The following is a 19983-nucleotide window of genomic DNA, read 5'->3' on the forward strand; positions in this document are numbered from 1 at the left end:
GTCGTACTCATTTGCCTTGATGTACACGTGGTCTTCCTTGCCTGGCTGCTGGTTCTTGGCGTTTTAACACTGTATCGTCTAATAATAATAATAATAATAATAATAATAATAATAATAATAAAAAAAATAAAATTTGCCTAGCGGATACTCACTCTCCTAGGGAGAATGCTCTTATCGATAACGAGACATGGACAGCACACGAGGGACAGAAGAACAAACAAACATAAGAACTACGGAAGAATAAACAACAGTTCCGATGAATAAAAATAATTTTTAAAAAAATACAGAAAATGCAAAGAGGAATCAAGTAATAAGGACTGAGAGTATCGTGTAAAGGAGAAAGAGCGAAGAAGCAGCAATAAACGGAAAGGAGGGGAAGGGTGTAGCCAAGGACTAGCATTGTAGGAAAAGGTGACATTCAGGGTGGGTGGGGGACCCTCTGATAAATGACCTTTGAGGGGATATGATGGGGAGGGGGAACAGTATCATGACAAGGTAAGGTTGTAGCCGCCCCCTACCCTGTGCAGGTAGAACTACCCACGAGGCTGTGTTTACAACCACCACACCCTCTCCTCCGTCCAATCGAGTTCCACGGGTCTGCACGTGCTGCACAGACTGGGAGGACGTGCACTTTGACGTCACTGTGATGACGTTGTTTGAGCGGTGGGCGTGGCTGACAATCCACTGTTGTGTGTGTGGCAAGATGGTCTCCGCTCTCTGTTCTTTCTGTACTTCCTTGCCCCTTGGTTTACCTGCAGGAGACCTACCATGACTAGCCCCAACAAAACATCTTCAAATACTGTAAGTCTTTTAGGAAAGAGTAAGCATAACGACTTTTTTCTTTACCTTTATTACACGTGGTAAGTATGTCAGACTTTTTCCAACAGACCAGCTCCACCTTCGCTGATAAAAGACTGTTAGGAAGAAAAAAAAACTGGGATTGGCTGCTGAGGATCGTTTGGTTCCACGTATTCGACAGCACTTAGGTGCAATAAATAAATGCAGAATATACAATAGGAATAGCACAATAGGCTATCAAGTTAGGGGGTAGGTTGTGGTGGTGAGTTTGAAAGGCGTTTATCATCACAGTTGGGAAGTCAGTTGTTAGCGACATCTCTATTCTCGGGGCCAGCGGCTGTGAGGGAAGGACCTATCTCTTCTTCGCTGCCTCACCGTTCCCACACCTCTATGGAATAGGAGGGGGAGTCAGGCATCTATTCGACAGCTGTGTCAATTGGGAAAAACATGGTGCGCTATGCGGGTCTCGAACCGTCTAGTCTCCGACTCAAACTGTGCTGTACTCGGTGCACTCGAGATCTGAAGTCAGGACCTACTGACCACTCACCCGAGTGTGTCACCACTGTGTTAGCGGACCATTCTTTGCTCGTACTTACACGTGAAGGTCTTCGGGAGGCAGAAGATGAAAACCTGTTCGTGCTACAGAGAATAAATGTGGTAACCGATGTGCAGGACTGATAAAAGTTTTACGCTGGGCATCGATCCTCGTATCCAGCTCATTGTTTATTTCCCCTGTGCCCGGAGAACAGGTATTGAAGCGAAAGGTGATACTGCTGGCACATCAAAAGTAGGTTAAGCGCATCATTATTGAAAAGGGAAATATTTTTTCATTGCTTACAGTTAATCCTCTTCACATACCATGAAGCAACGTGAATGCAATTCATTTGAAATTCCTGAGCACTTTAATCAGACACTGATCGTGTAATGTAAATTATTTGTTAACATTAGTGACAGGAGATAAACATTGACAGATCTGTAAACGTATGACACATTCTACTTAAAAAAATGATTTTGGTAAAGACACACAAAAAGTATCTTTAATGATTTAAGAAATAAGCCCAATATTGTTAATAAACAATAACAATTCAAGATTAAATTTCATAAGAAATATGTATTATATATATATGACTTTACATATGAGGAGATACGTACATAAATAAAGAATGGGCTTTGGTCGAGCGAACTAACCACCATAGGTTGTAATTACGAAGCAGAGGAGTACTAAACTGGTTTGCTTTATCTAACTTAATACATACAGCCCTAGCAAGCCCTCCTTTAGTGACAGAACTGGACCGTTCTCTACATTATATTCTCTCACCTCTTTGGCCAGCGCCTGTTTCCAATTACAGGACCTTGCCAGGATTTTGGTCCATAGGTAACCCCAAGGCTACAGAGACTACCCACACTCCCCCAACCGCCTCCAGACAAAAGTAGTTATTGTTTGCACCACGATAGAGAAACATGCATCTACAAGAGCGGAACCAGAGTCAGGGTGATGGACGACACCTGTGGGACATGATGCAGGCGGAGCTGCTGCTTCAAATAATCATGAGAGCTTCATCGATTTTTTTTTGTCTTAGTTTTTTTCCTTTTTTTTTCCCCTATTACAATGTTGGTTAACGCCCCCCCCCCAAAAAAAAAAAAAACCACAAACAAACAAAACAACAAAAACAAAAAACAACAACAACAAAAACAACAACAAAAACAGCACAAAACAAAAACAACACAAAACAAAACAACTACAGCATCGCGCAGAACATTGTACGGATGTAATATTAATGTCAAATATCAAAGCAGTTTTGCATCACGTACCTTAAAAGGGCAAGATATTAGTAATTCATATTATTTACAGATTTTGCTTTTACTTTCGCCGAATGATGATGAAGAGGATCGAAGAGGTGATAAATTTAGAATGAAATTTCTATAATTAGCTCGTGACATAATGTGATATACTGTGATTTTTCAGATCCGATGCCCTTCGTGCGAGGAATACAAAAGAACGACCAAACAATCAAAGGATCGATTCTACAACTGTCCAGCAACAGCGGTCGTACTCCCCTTTAGCGGTCACCCTGCCATACGACGGAACAAAAGTAATTGTCATTATTTACAGGCGTAACGATATACCTTTGCTTTGAGGCTCTCACGTAATAGCGTTTGGGTGTGTACGGAAGGGTGAGTTATATGGGAGTTTTGTCACTCTCCGCGGGTTGGTTGCTATGACGGGAAAGTGCTTCCACCTACAGATAATTTTGCACTGTGAAGGGAAACGGAGTTGGGGGGGGGGGGGGATGGGATTGGGATTGGTGTTTTACGCCGTACGTGCCAGCAACTATGGCTATATCACGGCAAGGCAACCAGCCCTGTAAACAGATGCCACGTGCAGAGAAAGAACAGCGTGCAGAGTTGAACCCAGGACAGCCAACCTTCACTGTATTGGTGACAGACGCTAACCGCTGCACCGGACCGCCTCTGAGTAGGGGGATGAAACCAGAGTACCCGAAGAAAACGACCAACAGGTGTCAGTGTCACAAAAAAAAAAAAAAAAAAAAAAAGCGACGAGACGAAATCTGCCTCTCACTTGAATGGTGACCAGCGACTGTTTTAACCACGGATGTGTACAGGTGGACTGCTGTCTGTCTGCCAAGACCAACGCTTAGCCTCTTGCGAAGTTCTCCGTTGTTAGTCGCGGCGAGCCTAAACAAAGAATGTGTATAAACCGGAAGCTTCGTAGTAGCATGCCTCGTTCTAGTAGTGAATCTGAAACGTGAATAAACCAGACACTTTAAGTGTAATCTCATGCCTCATTTTAGCAATTAACTCGAAAAAAAATCGTCTGCCAGCAGTGCAGTAATATTAAGTTCGTAGTTTTAACTATGACATACCGGGTACCCCATCACTTCTCGGGGCAATATACTTGCTGATCACTACCAGTGAGATTGAGATTGAGAACTTGGATCATATGTGATCCAGTGGCTCTCTCACACACTTTTCAAATCCATGTATATTACAATACATCTTTATATCTACAATACATCGTTAGAGGTAAAGGTACAGAGCCAATTAAGGTTTTAAAGAATTTCAGTCTCCAATCAATTACGATACAATTACTATTGATATATGATATAAAATAAATTTGAAGTTTAGGAATGTTTAATATTTTATCCACGAAGAAATTTATTTTGTGACTATCATCACTGATCAGCATTTTCCTGTTTTGCAAGTCATTTCTGCAATGAGGGATCCCCAAGGTTTTTCGCTAGGGTGGGGGAGGCAAAGGTTGGGGGGACTTCGTTCAGCTGAGTCACTGAGCACCGACAAATGGGGGCCAGCCCCCACACACAGCTCCTGTACTTAATGTGCACGGCTCACCTGGGACCTTAGTTGCATAGCGACTATGATCGCAGACAAGGATCGGACTGTGTTTTGCTCTACATCTTGTCCTCGCTCTCCTTCCTTCCCTCCCCAGGCTGTGTCATTTGGACCGGTCTGCACAGCTTCCGTAACGATCCATTCGGCGTTCGCAACATCGGAACAAGGATGACGGAAGAAATTCCTCTCATCCCCAAAGTGAACGCGCTGGAAGTGCGAACGGGAAATATCGTCAACTGGAACAGGCTGAAACGCAAGCCAAACATCAACCCGACTGAAGAGGTAAGGGAGCATTCGGTTGTGCAATGTCAGTCGTCGTCGCGGACTTGTATTACTATACACGTTCGTGCTGTTACTACTATTGTCAACACTAAACTCTTAGTAGAGTGTGGTATGTATATCAGGTTTACACAGGGACAGAGGTTCACCTCATGGCTGTGTCGTTATTGTCACGCTCAGTATCAGGTTCAGTCACTCCATGGTGATTTAATTGGCGATTTTTTTTTTTCATTTCAGTTCAAAGTTCAGTTCTTCCTGAACACGCAACTTTTGCTCGCCCACAACATTAAATCCTTTAAGCCACAGTTGCCGACAAACTTAACTCCTACGTTGTTAGACCTTCGCCTGTTTTTATAAATATTAATATATTTTATAACTGAAATATTTTAGTAGCATCATATTAGTACAGCTATATCATTTCATCTCAACAGATGGCTATTTTTTATTTTTCTCAGCATCTCTTATGGTTCTGTAGTTAGATTGAAGTATTGCTGTTTCCTCTTCGGTTGTTTATACTTCAATCAGTGGCAGATTAGGCCAGTATGAATAAGAACAACTCAATCATACTTGTTTGTTTTCATACATATTTATGAGCATTAGGTCATCCGATAAAATAAGAAAGGATCCAGCGCTGTCAGTGTACAATTTGCAACGCTGATAACCATTTACAACTTTTAAATGAAAAAAATCAGCTTCAGATTGGTTTTATCGCTATACATGCCTGAGACTTGAATGAAATGCCAAAGACATTTTTTTATTGTCTTAGCTTTCAGAGTGCATTACAGCTACTGTGCAGAAGTTTCTGGCAGCTAGTGATAAAACAGAACTGCAGGTACACTTTTCTTCTCGCATTGGGTTCATTATTTGACTTTAAATTATAGCATTAGAGGTTAGATATATTTTCAACAGAACAATTTTTAATTTATTATATGTAGATTTGTGATTTTTGTACATAGGTGGAAAAGGGAGTATGCTGTGAGTGAGAGTATATCAGAGAGAATGGTAGAAGATGCAGAATGACAAGTTGTATATTACCTCTTATTGCTTTATCTCTGAGAATGCAGCAGTTTCGAGAACTTCTTTGACACATCTGATGTATCAAAAAAAAAAAAAATCCTTCTGGCATAACAATGTGTGCATTCAGAAAATTAAAGGGAATTAACTTTACAGCCCCCTCCATATCCTGCCATCATCAAATTGGATTTTTTTCCCTTCAGTACGTCACACACATTGACTGCCTTGACAATGATTTGCACGAGCCTTTGCAAGAAGAAGAACGTGGTGAGCTAAAAGTAACCATTAAGGTTTTCCTCTGCTCCAAGCTGCCACCACAAGTCATCCATGAATCTGTTGAGAAAGGTATAGCCTCAGGTCCTCATCCAATTAGCATCTTTGAGAAAGTATTAGTAACTAAATATTACTGACCACATCAAAAGGCACTTTCAGATCTGCCTTTTCAACTTTTTCTCTCAGGTAGTTCTGTTTTAAGTTGTCTTCTGATGATGAGATCACCACTATTTCTCTTCTAGTGTCAGGTTCACAAGTCTGATGAAATCATGTTAAGGCAGCCATATAAAAGTGCTCATCATGGACAGATGTTATTATCGCTATCTTGATCCCTGATGTCGAAAAATTGCTTTAATTATAAGTCACAATTTTTAATTCATGAATGTTTTAAGTCTCTTAGCACCACATCGTACATGTTTTTGAATTTCTCTTATGGGATTAACACACTTTTGAGTTTTGTTACCATGATATGAAAAGCTTAGGGATGTGATGTGTGCAGTGATGGAAGACCTAAAGGTGTCTTTCGTGGAGACAGTGCTGTTGTCAATCAGCATGTTTAATACAGAAGAAGAGATAACTGTAGAGCAGCTGAAGCCTTACTGGAAGGTCCTTGAAAAGATGGTGCAGGAGGAGAAGGTGCTGTCCATTGGCGTATCAGATCTGGACAAGACAAAGCTTGCTGAGCTATATGAGTGGGCCAAGGTAAGGGACTTTAAGTGTGATGAAAGTATTGTGGAATCACTAGCAGGGGATAATGTGTCTTTATTGAGGCTGCCAGAGGGATAGGAACAAATCAAAAGATGCTGACTCTATGCTTCTTTCATTTCTATTTTTAACAGGTAAAGCCAAGCACAGACCAGGTGAACTTGGCTTCTTGCTGTGTTATGCCAAAGGAGTTGACAGAATATGCAAAACTTGTTGATGTACAGCTTCTGACTCATAATGATCCAACAGGTAAGGTGGAGAAACCCTAACAGGATAACTTTCATTAGCCTTTTTCCTTTATCTGCTTTGATTAATTGAATGATTGAAATATTTTCTTAAACAGTTCTTTTGTGTGTGTGTGACCATATATATATGTCCCATCTCTGTTTACTGGGTGTCAGTCATGGATTGCATAGTCTATAAACATTCTACTCTGTCTTACTCTGCCATTTCTGGCACTGGTCCTCAGTTCCTTTCTGAATTCACTCCCCTCTATACACCCACACAATTTCTTCGCATTTCTTTTGATAGAAAGTTTCTTTGAGTCCTGCTAACTAAAAGAAAGATGAATGGACAGAGGTCTTTCTTCTACCAAGCCACTTCAACTTGGAACAGATTATTCGTCAGCCTTCATCATTGTCATTCTGTTTCCACCTTTAAGTCTTATTCACTTCTTCTCAGAGCAGTGACTTCCCTGTGACTTTGTCTTGACATTGAGCATGCCTAACGTTTTTGTATTTATTTGATGTTTGAGCAAGTGTGTCTGTTGTAGAAGTGAGCATGCCTGTTATATGTGAATATCGATGCATGGTTGTTGGTCATTCGGTTTACTTCTGTATATCATTCTGCAAAGCACTTTGAGCAAATTGTTGAAAAACTGCCATGTAAATGTTCATTATTATTGTTATGGCAGAGTTGCTACCAGCAAGCAAGCTTCAGGAAGCGATACGAATGTGCAGCACAGAGCCAGACAGTGTAGGCTGGGTTGGCCAGTGGGTGGCTCGATACTCAGTGCTGGTCAAATGTCGTGGCATCATCAAGAGCAAAGGCTACGTCCTTTCTGCCTCTAGAGATCTCCACCAGCGAGCATGAAATCAGTCTTTCACAGTCTCCTTTAGATTAAAAGATTTCCAACAAGCTTAATTATTAGTTTTAGATGCCACGGACCTTTTTAAAGCAAATTATGTGCATTAGCTTCATTTCTGGCAGTTTTATAGATTAATAGTGCAATAAGAAACATGCATAAAAAGTGCCAGCAGATAGTGCCAAAAACAAAAGAAAGGTAAAACCTGGCACTGCAGTCATATTCTTTGTTTCAAGGAAAAGTTCTGCTCTGTCAGTCCTTGGCCGATATAGATATCCAGCCATCTTTCTGGAGCAGTTGATAAGGAAATCTCAGTTAATGATATTTTGCTTTTGAAGCTTCAGATAAAAAATTTTGACCAGTTTTAAATCACGGATAACAAGATTAAATGAAAAATGTGGCAGATTTCTGGTTTAGGGGCCAAGTTTGGACTATCATGTCACTTGATGATCATGGAGAATATGAAACAGGTCATGCATTCCAGTGTGTGTTTGTGTGTATGTGTATGCGAGGGGGTGTATGCATGATATATGGTGTTGAAGATTCAGAATATATACCTAACACTTTGCCAGTGGTTGATTAATATTAATTTGCTAAATTATATAAATTCACTATTATTATTATTAATTACTATTTAAGAAAGATTTTTGATCCTATCTATATCCCCTGAATCTGATATGTCTGTATTCCTAGTTTGAGAATTTCCCATTTTGTAACATTTAGAACATTTGTTACTTTCCTGTAAAAAGGTATTCTATCTTAAAATTTTTGTGAAAAGATTTGAGCATCTTTTTCATGTTGCACTTTTATCTTTTTTTTATTATGAGATACTTTCTGTATAATTCAGCTGGTGGCATTTAATTAATGTCTTATCATTTTCCTTCACCAGAGTGGAAAATGAGTCTGGCACCATACTACAATAGAGCTTTATTTCAGTTCACGCCTTTATCAATAAAGATGTAGCTTACTTACGTGCACTAAAAATTATCTTCAATTAGAAATGGACATCCAGGAAAGATAGTGTTGCTGTTTCTTTGTTCAGCACATTGACATGATGTTCACATCCAGTTTGTCATATTTTGCATTGTTCTTTATAAATACTTTGTGGGGTGACGGTGTGACCAGAACTTTACTAAACACACCGTGGTTTAGTTTTATTTTGTATTGCACACCCTTAAATGAAAACAACTCAAAATAAGATGGTAGTCTTAAAAGGTCCTGGCCATTTAAAGCTAACATTTCTATAGTGGAGTTAAAAAGTTGATCTCAGTGGGGAATGTTTAAGAAAAAGGGCATAGCACTGCAATGAAGTTTAGTAGATAAACTGAACATGTTCTGCTTGCATCTTATCTCAGTATGCATCTTCCCTTTTAAAAGTAAAATTTATAGTGCATTATTTTCATGTTTTATCTTCATCCAGGCATCTCTGTCAAATTTGTATTTTACATCTGCTAGGAATACTTCAGATGATAAACAGTCTTCTCCTCTTAACTCCTCTCAAGTGCCAAATCTTGTGCAAGAGGAGTGTTAAATGGGCATATATCTGAACTTTGTGTAAAAGTCTCTAGCTAGTCGTCTGTGCTTCTAACTAGATTTTAGTCCTTTAGTGACTTAAGAAGTATAAAAAGAAATACTTCTGTCTGTGAAGAAACAGGGAGATCTTCATAACTGTTTTGTTTATGTCTAGATTTTAGATCTGTACATCAGCACTGTTGATTTCAGGTTCCTGTTTTCTGCAATTACTCCACTAGACTGTTTTAGTAGGCTTCATGCACAGTAGAGGCAGATCTGATATGGCTGGCATTATGCATCTTGCAGGAAGCTTAGCTTACATTGACCATTAGTGCTATGCTCTAACAAAGGTAGTGCAGATGTAACAATATTTCTGTCAGCAAAAGTTAGGCCACTATGCCAAAGATTGTGAATTGAGTTTCCATACAAACACCATAAAAGCTTTCAGATGCTTATTACTTTATTGACATTGAAAATTTCATGCAATGGGAAGGGTGCAGACCACATCTATGCTAATGGCATTCACCTTCTCAACATGAGTAGCTACACTACCGGGGCATGCTGTGAACTCTGCTTTTACGACCAACTTACATTATTATTATATCTGTGTATATTTACTTTTTGTAGAGCGCTTTGAGCCTGCCTTTGATGGCGGGGTAAAGCGCTACTTAAATTTATCATATTTTTATTATTACCTTTGAATTTAGTAGGTAAAACTGAACTACTGTAGCTTATGAATTATAACAATGTGCAAGATAGTGTTGTGGAATGCTGCTTTCAGCTAGAAAATAATGACAGTAACCATCTTACAGAGAAAGCTATAAAGTTGAAATATCAAAGAGAACTTGATTTATTTTTTATCAGTTTTTATGTAGACTTTTTCCCCGTATTGTACAATGTTTTGAATGCTTTTAGTGGCAGTTTGTAGTAATCCAGTCTCAAGGTCTCCGCATCTGATTTTTTTTTTCTTACAAGATCTTGTCTGTATGTGATAAATGCATGTGCCTTGAATTTATTAATTTGTCTGTTCAGTTCTGGCATTTTGTTAAAGAAGTATTGTTGCATATATTGAGAGTAGAAGTACCTGCTTGTGGCTACTTAACCTTTGGATTCCCATAGTTTTCTGCTTGTATTGTGAGAAGAAATTGGATTTTTATGTGTAGCAAATTCCAATAACAGGTACAGTAGTGGCAAGATAATATCATTTTAAGTACAAATATTCTACTTATCAGAAAAACAAAAATTATAGAAGAAGAAAGTGATTTAATTATGTGTTACAGACTAGGGCAGGAGTTTTATTCCTTGAGTGAGCACTGAGGGTTGGTAGGCAGTACTCCTTTACATCCCAGAAAAAATGTGTAAACCAGACATTTTTCTTCTTTATTTCATTGAAATTTCTGGTGATGTTGCATACTTGCTTAGTTACAAGTGTGGAAAGAAATATAGTCTTTAAAATTTATAGTAAAAGTAAAGACAAAAAGAAACCTTGTTCTTCTTTGTGTTGGGCATAATGCAGGATGTTTTTTTGTAAAAGCTGATAAACTATTTTTACCACCTGCTACTCAGTGAACTGCTTGCAGGTTATCTGCTACACCATGTCAAAAAAAAAAAAAAATGGTTATTTTGGAACTCTGAACAAAATCTTTTACATTCTGATTTGTGCAAGGTGACTACTTGATAGATTTGGTTGCAGATTGTACAAGAGAGAGATGTGTTCAATTTATACAATGAGATGCACTTATGACTTGATATACAAGATTCATGAAAATCCTGATCTGAAGTGTTGACCATGTACTGTTGAGTTTGCTCTTGTTATATCTCTTACAACCGTAATTTTCGTCTTTCAAGTTGTTAGCTATTTACATAGGGAAAGCAACCAATACTAAAATTTTCTCCTGGCCTTTTGTGATCCTGTTCACCCATTTTTTAACGTCTGTGTCTTGATACAGGCAAGTGAGTGGCTGACAGACTCAACAATCACTTCTGCTTTAACCACAAACAAGCATGTACTGCATATATGCTGAATAATTGACAACACATGCTCAACATATACTAGAACTTTTAACCAATAAAAATCATTTTTACTATTGGTTCCTAACTTTTAAAGAATCATATAGATGCGATCTTCTTTATTGGAGAGACTCGCACTCTTCAAGAGTCTTTATCACACTCTTCATTACTTAGAAAGAGGTTATTGAAACTTTCTTCAGGCAAGAGCCAGGAGTGTGTTGGGCTTCAAAGAGCAAGATTGTGCTAAAACTGGCTTCACATCAACAAGTACTTGTAATACAATTCACAGTGCACACACATGTACTAGTATAATGGAAAAACTGACAAATATTTCAGTCACTTTTTTTCATGGCAGAATAAACTGCCTATAGGATTTGACCACAACATCAAAACAGTGTACAGAATCACAGAAACAAAGTACAGGGTGGTGTTAAAAAATCATTGCCCACACCTAAAATCCATCCTCTTGATCCATCACAAAAAGATGATGCAAATCGCCTCTACTTATAGACACCTATCAATTTTATATTTGCAAAAATGTATATGGTAAATGTCCTTTGATGGCTTCCTACGCATTAAGGATGGGCAGAAAGATAAAAGGGATTAAGGAAAGCCTTTGTGATGTACATCAAAAGGATTTTAATAATGAGTACAAAGTAACTTGGATCAATCTTTAGTTTCATGTTAAATGGTGATGCACAATGACTAATTACCTCTCACATTTTTGGTCTCTTTTTATATGCATATATATAAATTTGTATTTACAAATGTTTTTTGTGACCAAGTACCTAAGAAGGTCAGAGCCCCAAGTCTTTTCCTACTCTCAGACATTACAAATCGACGAGGAATGCATCAATGTTAACAGCTTAAAAAAGAAAAATAATAGATTTGTTATTGTGGAATGGAATTTGCAGTGAAGTGCACACTATTGACTAAAAAACAAAAACTTGTCAACTCATCTCTTGGTCATTGGATAGTGGGTTTTATAGACCTTACTTTTTTTTGGGAGGGCAGGGCCGATCTCATCTTGCTCACTGCCTCATCTTTCCCACCCCTCTAAGGAGCCATGTAAGAAGAGCCTTGTACTGATTCCCGACCACTAACCCAGTTAGAGGGAAATTTGCTGCTCCACATGGGCATTGAACCAGCAGGCCCCCTGGTTCAGAAATCTCTTTTAACCACTGAGCTTTTCCCACTGACTACTGACAAAGCAGACAAAATCTTGCCTTTGTATCACTCCTTAGATCCTGTGACTAATGACAAAATATATATGCAAGTGTAATATTTACACAAACTTAAAGACATTGCAACCTGCTGCACGACAGAAGTGAATATTCTTTGTCATCCTGATGAACCCAACTTGCATGTAATGGAAACTAAATTTGTAAATAAGAGTTACAGATCAAACTGTTTTACAGTTGATGCTTCATTGTTCGCATCTATCTTAGTAGAAATAGCAGCCCATCAGTGTTGGCTTTCATGATCCAAGTACCCTTTTTTCTTAAATTATGGGCTGCCAGTGACCCGAGACTACTTCTGCAGGAATACCTGCATTCAGAAATCACAGCAATTGTAACTAAAGCCAGGTAAATGCCAACCACTTAAACAGATAAAATTAGCAGCAAACTGCTCAAGGAGAGGGATTTCCTCTGAGCTACACAGAGACCATGATCATAGCCTGCTGCCATGTCAAAAGTCACTGTATGACCTTAACTGCTGCTTCTCTTCACCCCTCTCCACAACCGTTCAGGTCAATGACAAGAACTGATCCACAACAATAACAAAAATTGTCAGACATCGCAGGATGGAAAAGTTACAAAATACACATCCCTTTTGTTTCCACCCACATCAGATAAAGTCATTTACAGTGGTTATATTCCTCTGATGCAATAGCACGGAATACATAAAATCTGTCAATGATAACTATACAGACTTTGTACCTGATAACATTAGTAGCTTCTACATCAAGATCACAGTGAATTTATGAGGAAATGTATTTAAAGCACATTAGCTGGCTCTCACGAGCCAAGTCTGGCACTCTTAAAAAACATTAATCACTGGCCATCAGAACTAATTCCAATGTCCTGTTCTGGGACTCAAAGGAAAAAGTTGCTGAGAGTATAAGCAGAAACCTGCCAACAGAGCATGACATGAAGTACAAATAAATGAAAAAAATCTGCTGACATCAGGAATTTTCACCTGCTTTATTCATGCAGACCTCTTTCTAGATATACTGATTGATCAAAGTCAACTGCTTCACACAGCAACAAAATAATCATAGGGTCCTAAGTAATACAAAAGAAGATTCTCGTTCACCAAAACGGAAAATAGCAGCCAACGACTTTCATCTCTCTAACTCTGCAGTCACAAATAATACTATACTGGCAAAGCATGTGAGGAAGCACACAGAAATCAGCTGCCAATAACAGCAGCCTACAAAAATAAAAGTGAAATACACAAGGATCATGACATGTTTTCGAATGTATTGCAACTGAAAAATAGGTCTCAAAAACTGGACGGATTTCGATATATAAATGGATGCATTAAGTGATAAGCTCATGCTGGAAAAAATGCAGCCTGCGTTCTTGGTCAGTTTTCTTATTAAGTTACTTAGTGGAGAAAAGACTGGAAAATGGCAAGAGGCATAACATGATAAAGAAAGATATCAAACCATTTTAAGCTTTAACATCAACACTCATTTTGATGAAGCTTCTTATTTTAACAAGTTTTTAAGCTTCTGCTCCGATCCAAAAACCTCAAAAAATGTTAGAAGGACTAAAATAATCCATGCTTTAACAGAGAAACAGAAAAAGACTACAGTTTACTCCTCACTCTTAATTAACAAGATATCAAATACTTTGGCAAAATATTAAGTAACTGCTTGAAACGCCATAGTGCTAATCAAGGAACAATGAAGATGAATCAAATGTATCACAACCTTTACATTGATTAAAAACAGCCAGATCATCATAGGAAGAAAGTTCTAAGAAGGTATCAAACGTGAAACCTTGACTGCATGAACATCAGTCTAATTGAGAGGTTATTTTTGTTCACAGAAAGTAGAATCTCTCTCTTCTCATTATCACCGCTCCCATTATCACCAATCATTTTGATCCACAACAAACAGCAACAGCCATTAATCTGCAACAGTTTTCTCCAAGTTGTATGTTAGATAAATAAAAAGAAAAAAAGGAAAATGCTAAAGGATATACAAGAACAAGAATGTAAAGGGAAGGTGTGAGTGAAGATGCTAACTAAAACTCCAGGTCCTGTTACATGGCTTAACAAGTCTTTAGCAAGATGATGCCAGTGTTTGGATACACAAAATCTCTGAACTGTGTGTAGGAGTGGGTCTTGGGGAGGGGGCACTTATGCTCAACAAGAAGAAATGGAGGAACAGAGAGCTGTCTTCACTTTGCAGCTTCTTGCTGAGGATTTGTGCGTGCATACATCTGCTTGGCAATGTTGTATACGTATTCAACAGTCGGACGCTGTTCCGGGTCAGGATTGATGCAGGCATCCACCAGTCTCCGTAACTGAAATAAAATTAGTGAAAAGATGACACGAGCACTGAACATTGCTGACTTTAGCACTCATGTATCCATTTCATGAATAATAATATAAAAAAAATTCAAGAAAAAATGCACCACTAACAGAAACAATAAAACAGCATGGTAAAAATTTAATAAAGATAAATCTCTTCATATGACACAAAGATATTTCTGACGCCTAGAAAACACTGCAGTGAAGTGACAACAATGATATGGTTCAAGACTTTTTCAAGATTTCGTCTCCCATACCTCTTCAGAGTAACAGTCACCAGGCAAAGGGGGGTAGTCACATTGTTCAATTTTCTTGCACAGAGAGTACAGGTTCATTTTATCACCATAGAAAGGGGACTGTAGAGCAGCCATCTGGATGGTAACAATAAATGAAAGATACATCCATGTGGTATTAAGATCGTACTTACTTTCAACTATTAACATTTGGTTGTCAATGATTTGGTTATTACCTTGACATAACAACTGTAAGGTAAAGAGCTAGAATATGTGTGTACCTCTGTAAAGGTTCATCAAGAACAAATACACATATGTACAGCATGCTATACCAGTACTATACCCATCTATTGCTTGTTTTTGTTTCCATTTGATGTTTTTAAAAAAATCAACACTTTCAGACTGTAACCTGTAATCCATCTGCAATCAATACAAACCTCATACAGCAGACATCCCAAGGACCAAATATCAGATTTGAAGTTGTAGCCATTTTCATGAATGCGTTCAGGAGACATGTAGTATGGTGTTCCCACTGACAGCAGAATCAAAAATAAAATGTTAATTCCAAGCTGTTTACACGTCTTGTTTAAATGGACACGCCATGTTTTCTGACCTGAGCTTAAAACCTCTTTTGGAAATACTGTAATCAGTTTATCATAACTATTGTTTTCTTCTCTTTACTCCTATTTCTGTTATCCTTCATGTTACTGGCAATATTCATTGTGTGTGCATGCACATGTGTTTGTATTATATTTGCCTTATCAAGATGCCTATCTCTGTCATAAGGCATCATTACTACTGCCCCTTGTCTCTTGCCAAGTGCACTGAGCTTGTCTCCATGTGGGGGAAATGTGTTATATAAATCCAATTATTATTATTATTATTTTAAAAAGAGCTGAATTCTACAAATTTTAACACTGATGGAAAAGTTCCTTTATATTCTTTAGAAATGGCTTTTTCATTCATCCATAAAATGTCTTCAAAATGATTCAATAATACACCATTGCTGAATCTGCATTTTAATCAGAAATTAAGAAAAATCAACCACATGTGTTCATACACATGACTTTTTCATAGTTTATCACTGATACTTTAAGATGAGAAGACACTGGTAAGAACTGTTATTCTGAAACTTGCCTAGGGAGTGAGCAGCGGTGGTCTTGGAACTGAAAAATCTCCCCAGTCCAAGATCTCCCAGTTTCACAACTCCTTGAGCAGTGATAAATACATTGGCAGGCTTGATATCTACAAAACACACAAACAATGTATAATTTAAGCCCATTATGAATAATTAGCTAGTACAGTATCATTCTTCCTTGGGGTACAAAATAAATTATTAATACATTATATATCACATAAAGAGATTAGTAAAAATCGGTAAAACATTCTATATATCTGCAAATAATCATCAGTCTGTGACATATTTCTAGATCTACTACTTACCTCTGTGCATAATACGACGTGAGTGCATGTGTTCCAGGGCACTGCAGATCTGAACAAAATACTTCCAGATAGTCTTCTCAGGTATCAGCCGAGATTGCTTTTTGAAATGCTGTGCACAATAACACATGTAATAAAAAGTTTGTTGCAATTAGCCAAGCAGGAACATAGTTTAATCACATATTGGTGAGATGATAATGTCAACCAAAAAAAAAATCAATGACCAGTGTTTGATTATAACCTGCTTTGGCAAATGAATTCTAACAGACTGATAGCTTATAGATTATTTGTTTAATGCGTTGACAGGTATCAACAGACATTTATCACGCAGAAGAAAAATGAAATTATTTGCAGAAAAAGCAACTTTTAATTCTCCCAGGTCCATGACTGTATCCTCATAATGCAAAATCTATAACAGGTTTCTCCTTTTCTAAAAGTCTCTGATGGGTTATACGTTCCAAGTTAATGGGGCTTAGTAGGAGAAAGACCTCTGAAGCCTGGTATCAGAAGATGAGCAAAGAGGTTGAACAGGCGTGTAGATGGGAGTGAGTTCGTAGAGGTACCAAGGACCTTTGCCAGAAATAGCAGTGTAAGTCAAAGTGGAAAGTTTGAAGGTTATTAACGTGATTAACAGCCAATGAAGGTAGCGAATAATAGGTGAATCATGTTCAAATCTAGATGGTCTACAGATGAGGTGAGCAGTGTTATTCTGGATCCTTTGAAGTCTGTCATGAAGATACATGGGAATTCCAGCTAAAAGAGTATAACAATAGTCCATCCTTGATAGCACAAAGGCACAGATTAGAGTTTTAGTTGCATTGGTGGTGAGATAATGATGAATGGTACTGATCCTGCGAAGTTCAAGGTAAGCATTTTTGCAGACATGAGAAATATGCTGATAAAAAGTCAAACGCTAATCGAGAATGACACCGAAGCTATGGACAGAGGTGGAGAAAGGAATAGAGTGACATTGAAACACAAAAGCAAGAAAGCATGCAGTGTATAGAGGGTGTATGCTACTCACTCTTATCATGCGCTGAAGATCGCCAGCGTCTGCCAGTTCCAGCACAATGTTGAGCTCATTGTTTTCAATGAATGACGCCAGATATTTGATGACATTTGCATGATTCAGTTGCTGTAAGAACACACAAAAATATGCAAATGCATACATACACACATGTAATAAAAAGTTTGTTGCAATTAGCCAAGCAGGAACATGGTTTAATCACATATTGGTGAGATGATAATGTCAACCAAAAAAAATCAATGACCAGTGTTTGATTATAACCTGCTTTGGCAAATGAATTCTAACAGACTGATAGCTTATAGATTATTTGTTTAATGCGTTAACTGCTAGCAAGTTGACAGCAAACATTTAGGGTTTATCAGAGAATGAGGACACATGAAACACCAGATATCCAGATATTCATCAACATTTTAAAAGAAAAAGAATTTTTTTTAAAGTGAAAGTCAAGCACATAGTCTTAGATTATTATAATCATATAAAAAAAAAAATTATAGAAAAATCACACACACGTGATTTCCTACCTTTAAAAGATCAATTTCTTTGATGCAATCCTGTCGTGCTTTTGCATCCATCATCTCAAAAATCTGAAAAGAAAAAAAATAAATTGGAAGATTAAACAGAGGAGTGATTCAACATCTGAAATCAGTTTATCATTTTTACGCTAATATATAGACTACAACACCAAAGCTACATAGGTAGACTAGGAAAAGCACTTCAATACATGAACCTGTAACCATGTTGCTGCTAATTTTATAAATATGAATAAGTTATGCATGAGTGACTTTTGATATAATCTGCCATTATACCTACAGTTCCTTTAAATTCTACTATTCTCATTAAAAACAGATTTAATTTAGCATTTAAAATCATTTGGAATCTGTTACTTTTCTTCTGCAAAACTTTCATCCTGTCTAGCTGCACTTTATACTAAAAATGTTCATGTATTGTATGAGTATGAATATAGCATTCATTATACATTCCTTAATGTAGAGGTACATCTGAAAGAGAAGTGGATCTAAGAAAACTATTTAGCATATACCTGTACTTTCTTGAGAGCAACAGTACTTCCATTGTGGCGACAGCGAGCACGATACACCTCTGAAAATTGTCCTTTACCAATCTTTTTGTCAATAATAAAGTTACTGAGACAACCATAGATATTATCATTCTCTGCTGCTACAGGCACTACACCTGCCTCAAAATCCATGGATTCCACTGCTGCAGCCATATTCTTGTGCTGGAAAGATGACAAAAATGACTTTATGAGTCATAAAGTAATATATACTATATCTACAAGGCATATCAAACACTTGCACATGACAGCTCACTGTCAGAGCACACCATCATCACACACAATTTTTAGTTGTTTTAGAAACTTTTAATGCTGTATGTTTTTTTGAGCTGTTTTTTTAATTAAATGAAATTTCTTGTTTTTGCTTATTAACTTATTATGTTAACAGTGGCCTTATCATTAACAGTCAGTGGCAGTAGCTTCAATTTTGTTTATGTCGAAAAGCTATATGCCAATCTGCTAAAAAGTAAAGAAAGAAAAAAAGAGATTTACTTACAAGTTTACTGAGACTGCACTTATTATTTTTTGTTGTTATGGGGTTAGGGTTTAAATGTTACAGGCGGTGAACTACATTCATCTCTGTGTATTTTAATGACACTGTCAAATTACTGTGGACTTCCTTTTTTCTCCCTGGTAAATTTGTTTCCTGTGTACAGTCTCCAGATCCATGTGTTCAGAGCTGTGCTACATATAAGCCTTATTATTTTTTTACAATATTTCTTACAGATTAATATTAATATTAATCCTTCCTATTATCTGTCAGTATTTTAGATTGTGAATTTCTGCAAGGATCAAATCTTAACTCCTGACACAATATTTAATAGTTGTAAGGTATAATATAAAATTTATACATAGTGTTAAGAATGAATTTTAACAAATTAGTGCCCTAGGATAAAGCACAAATATGATTATTGTAAATGATATGAGTATTTTCTAAAATCTGGTAACCTTTAACATATACTGATCCAGAGCACTATTCGCTTTTTGTTGTTTTTTTTTTCCTTTGGGCAAAGGCGTAATCAATAGGAGTATGTCAATGTTCTTGTAATGCAAGGCATAACAGAAGAGACTATTCCTGTTTTATGAAATGCACCACAGAGAGAGCATAGATCGATGTGCACGGAGCAGTCATTAATCATCATTCAGGTTTGTTGACATTGCCGACACACAGTCCTGCCAGCCAAACGCAGATCAAAAATAAATTTTAAATTACAGAAAAAAAATTGTATCAATAATTATAAGTTTAAAACATTCAAATATGTCCAAACCCCATACCTGCCACTTTTATGAACAGAATTAAGAGGATCTTATCACAAACAAAATGTGGAAATCCGTGGCTGGAGCACCGCTAGAGTATTTCACAATTTCACTGCGCATGCGCAAATAAAATGGCTCGCTAACTTCTGCGCATGCGGGTCGTCTGCTCGTTTGTCCAGCAATCGACTTTGAGTAGTTGTACAGAAGCTTGTATATAATCAGCTACGACACTAACGAAGATTATTCTTTTACTAAGTATTCAAAGGTAAATATACGTCCGGGTTAGGGTTAGTGACCACTATAGTAACCCCACTTCTTGTTTCGCCCATTGACGGTGCATGGTACACCGAGCTCAGTCTGAGAC

General features: G+C 37.5%; 2 protein-coding genes across 2 annotated transcripts; one reads left to right on the forward strand and one right to left on the reverse strand.

The window, feature by feature from the left end:
• Nucleotides 1-470: 470 nt before the first annotated feature.
• On the forward strand, nucleotides 471-10522 carry LOC112575214 (glutamate--cysteine ligase regulatory subunit-like). The gene is made up of 8 exons (XM_025256902.1): nucleotides 471-801; nucleotides 2765-2891; nucleotides 4268-4452; nucleotides 5216-5281; nucleotides 5667-5808; nucleotides 6236-6438; nucleotides 6576-6690; nucleotides 7355-10522. The coding sequence occupies exons 1-8, from the start codon at nucleotides 769-771 to the stop codon at nucleotides 7531-7533; spliced, it is 1050 nt and encodes a 349-aa protein (XP_025112687.1). The 5' UTR covers nucleotides 471-768; the 3' UTR covers nucleotides 7534-10522.
• Nucleotides 10523-11079: 557 nt separating this feature from the next.
• On the reverse strand, nucleotides 11080-19738 carry LOC112575215 (serine/threonine-protein kinase Nek7-like). Its single transcript, XM_025256903.1, has 9 exons — nucleotides 19638-19738; nucleotides 18330-18527; nucleotides 17812-17874; nucleotides 17288-17398; nucleotides 16267-16375; nucleotides 15961-16068; nucleotides 15261-15355; nucleotides 14848-14961; nucleotides 11080-14583 (listed from the first exon to the last, which is right to left on the reverse strand). Exons 2-9 carry the CDS (start codon nucleotides 18516-18518, stop codon nucleotides 14458-14460), a joined length of 915 nt encoding a protein of 304 aa, XP_025112688.1. The 5' UTR covers nucleotides 18519-18527; nucleotides 19638-19738; the 3' UTR covers nucleotides 11080-14457.
• Nucleotides 19739-19983: the final 245 nt, after the last annotated feature.

The sequence above is a fragment of the Pomacea canaliculata genome, linkage group LG11, assembly GCF_003073045.1.
Source record: "Pomacea canaliculata isolate SZHN2017 linkage group LG11, ASM307304v1, whole genome shotgun sequence".
NCBI lineage: Eukaryota > Metazoa > Mollusca > Gastropoda > Architaenioglossa > Ampullariidae > Pomacea > Pomacea canaliculata.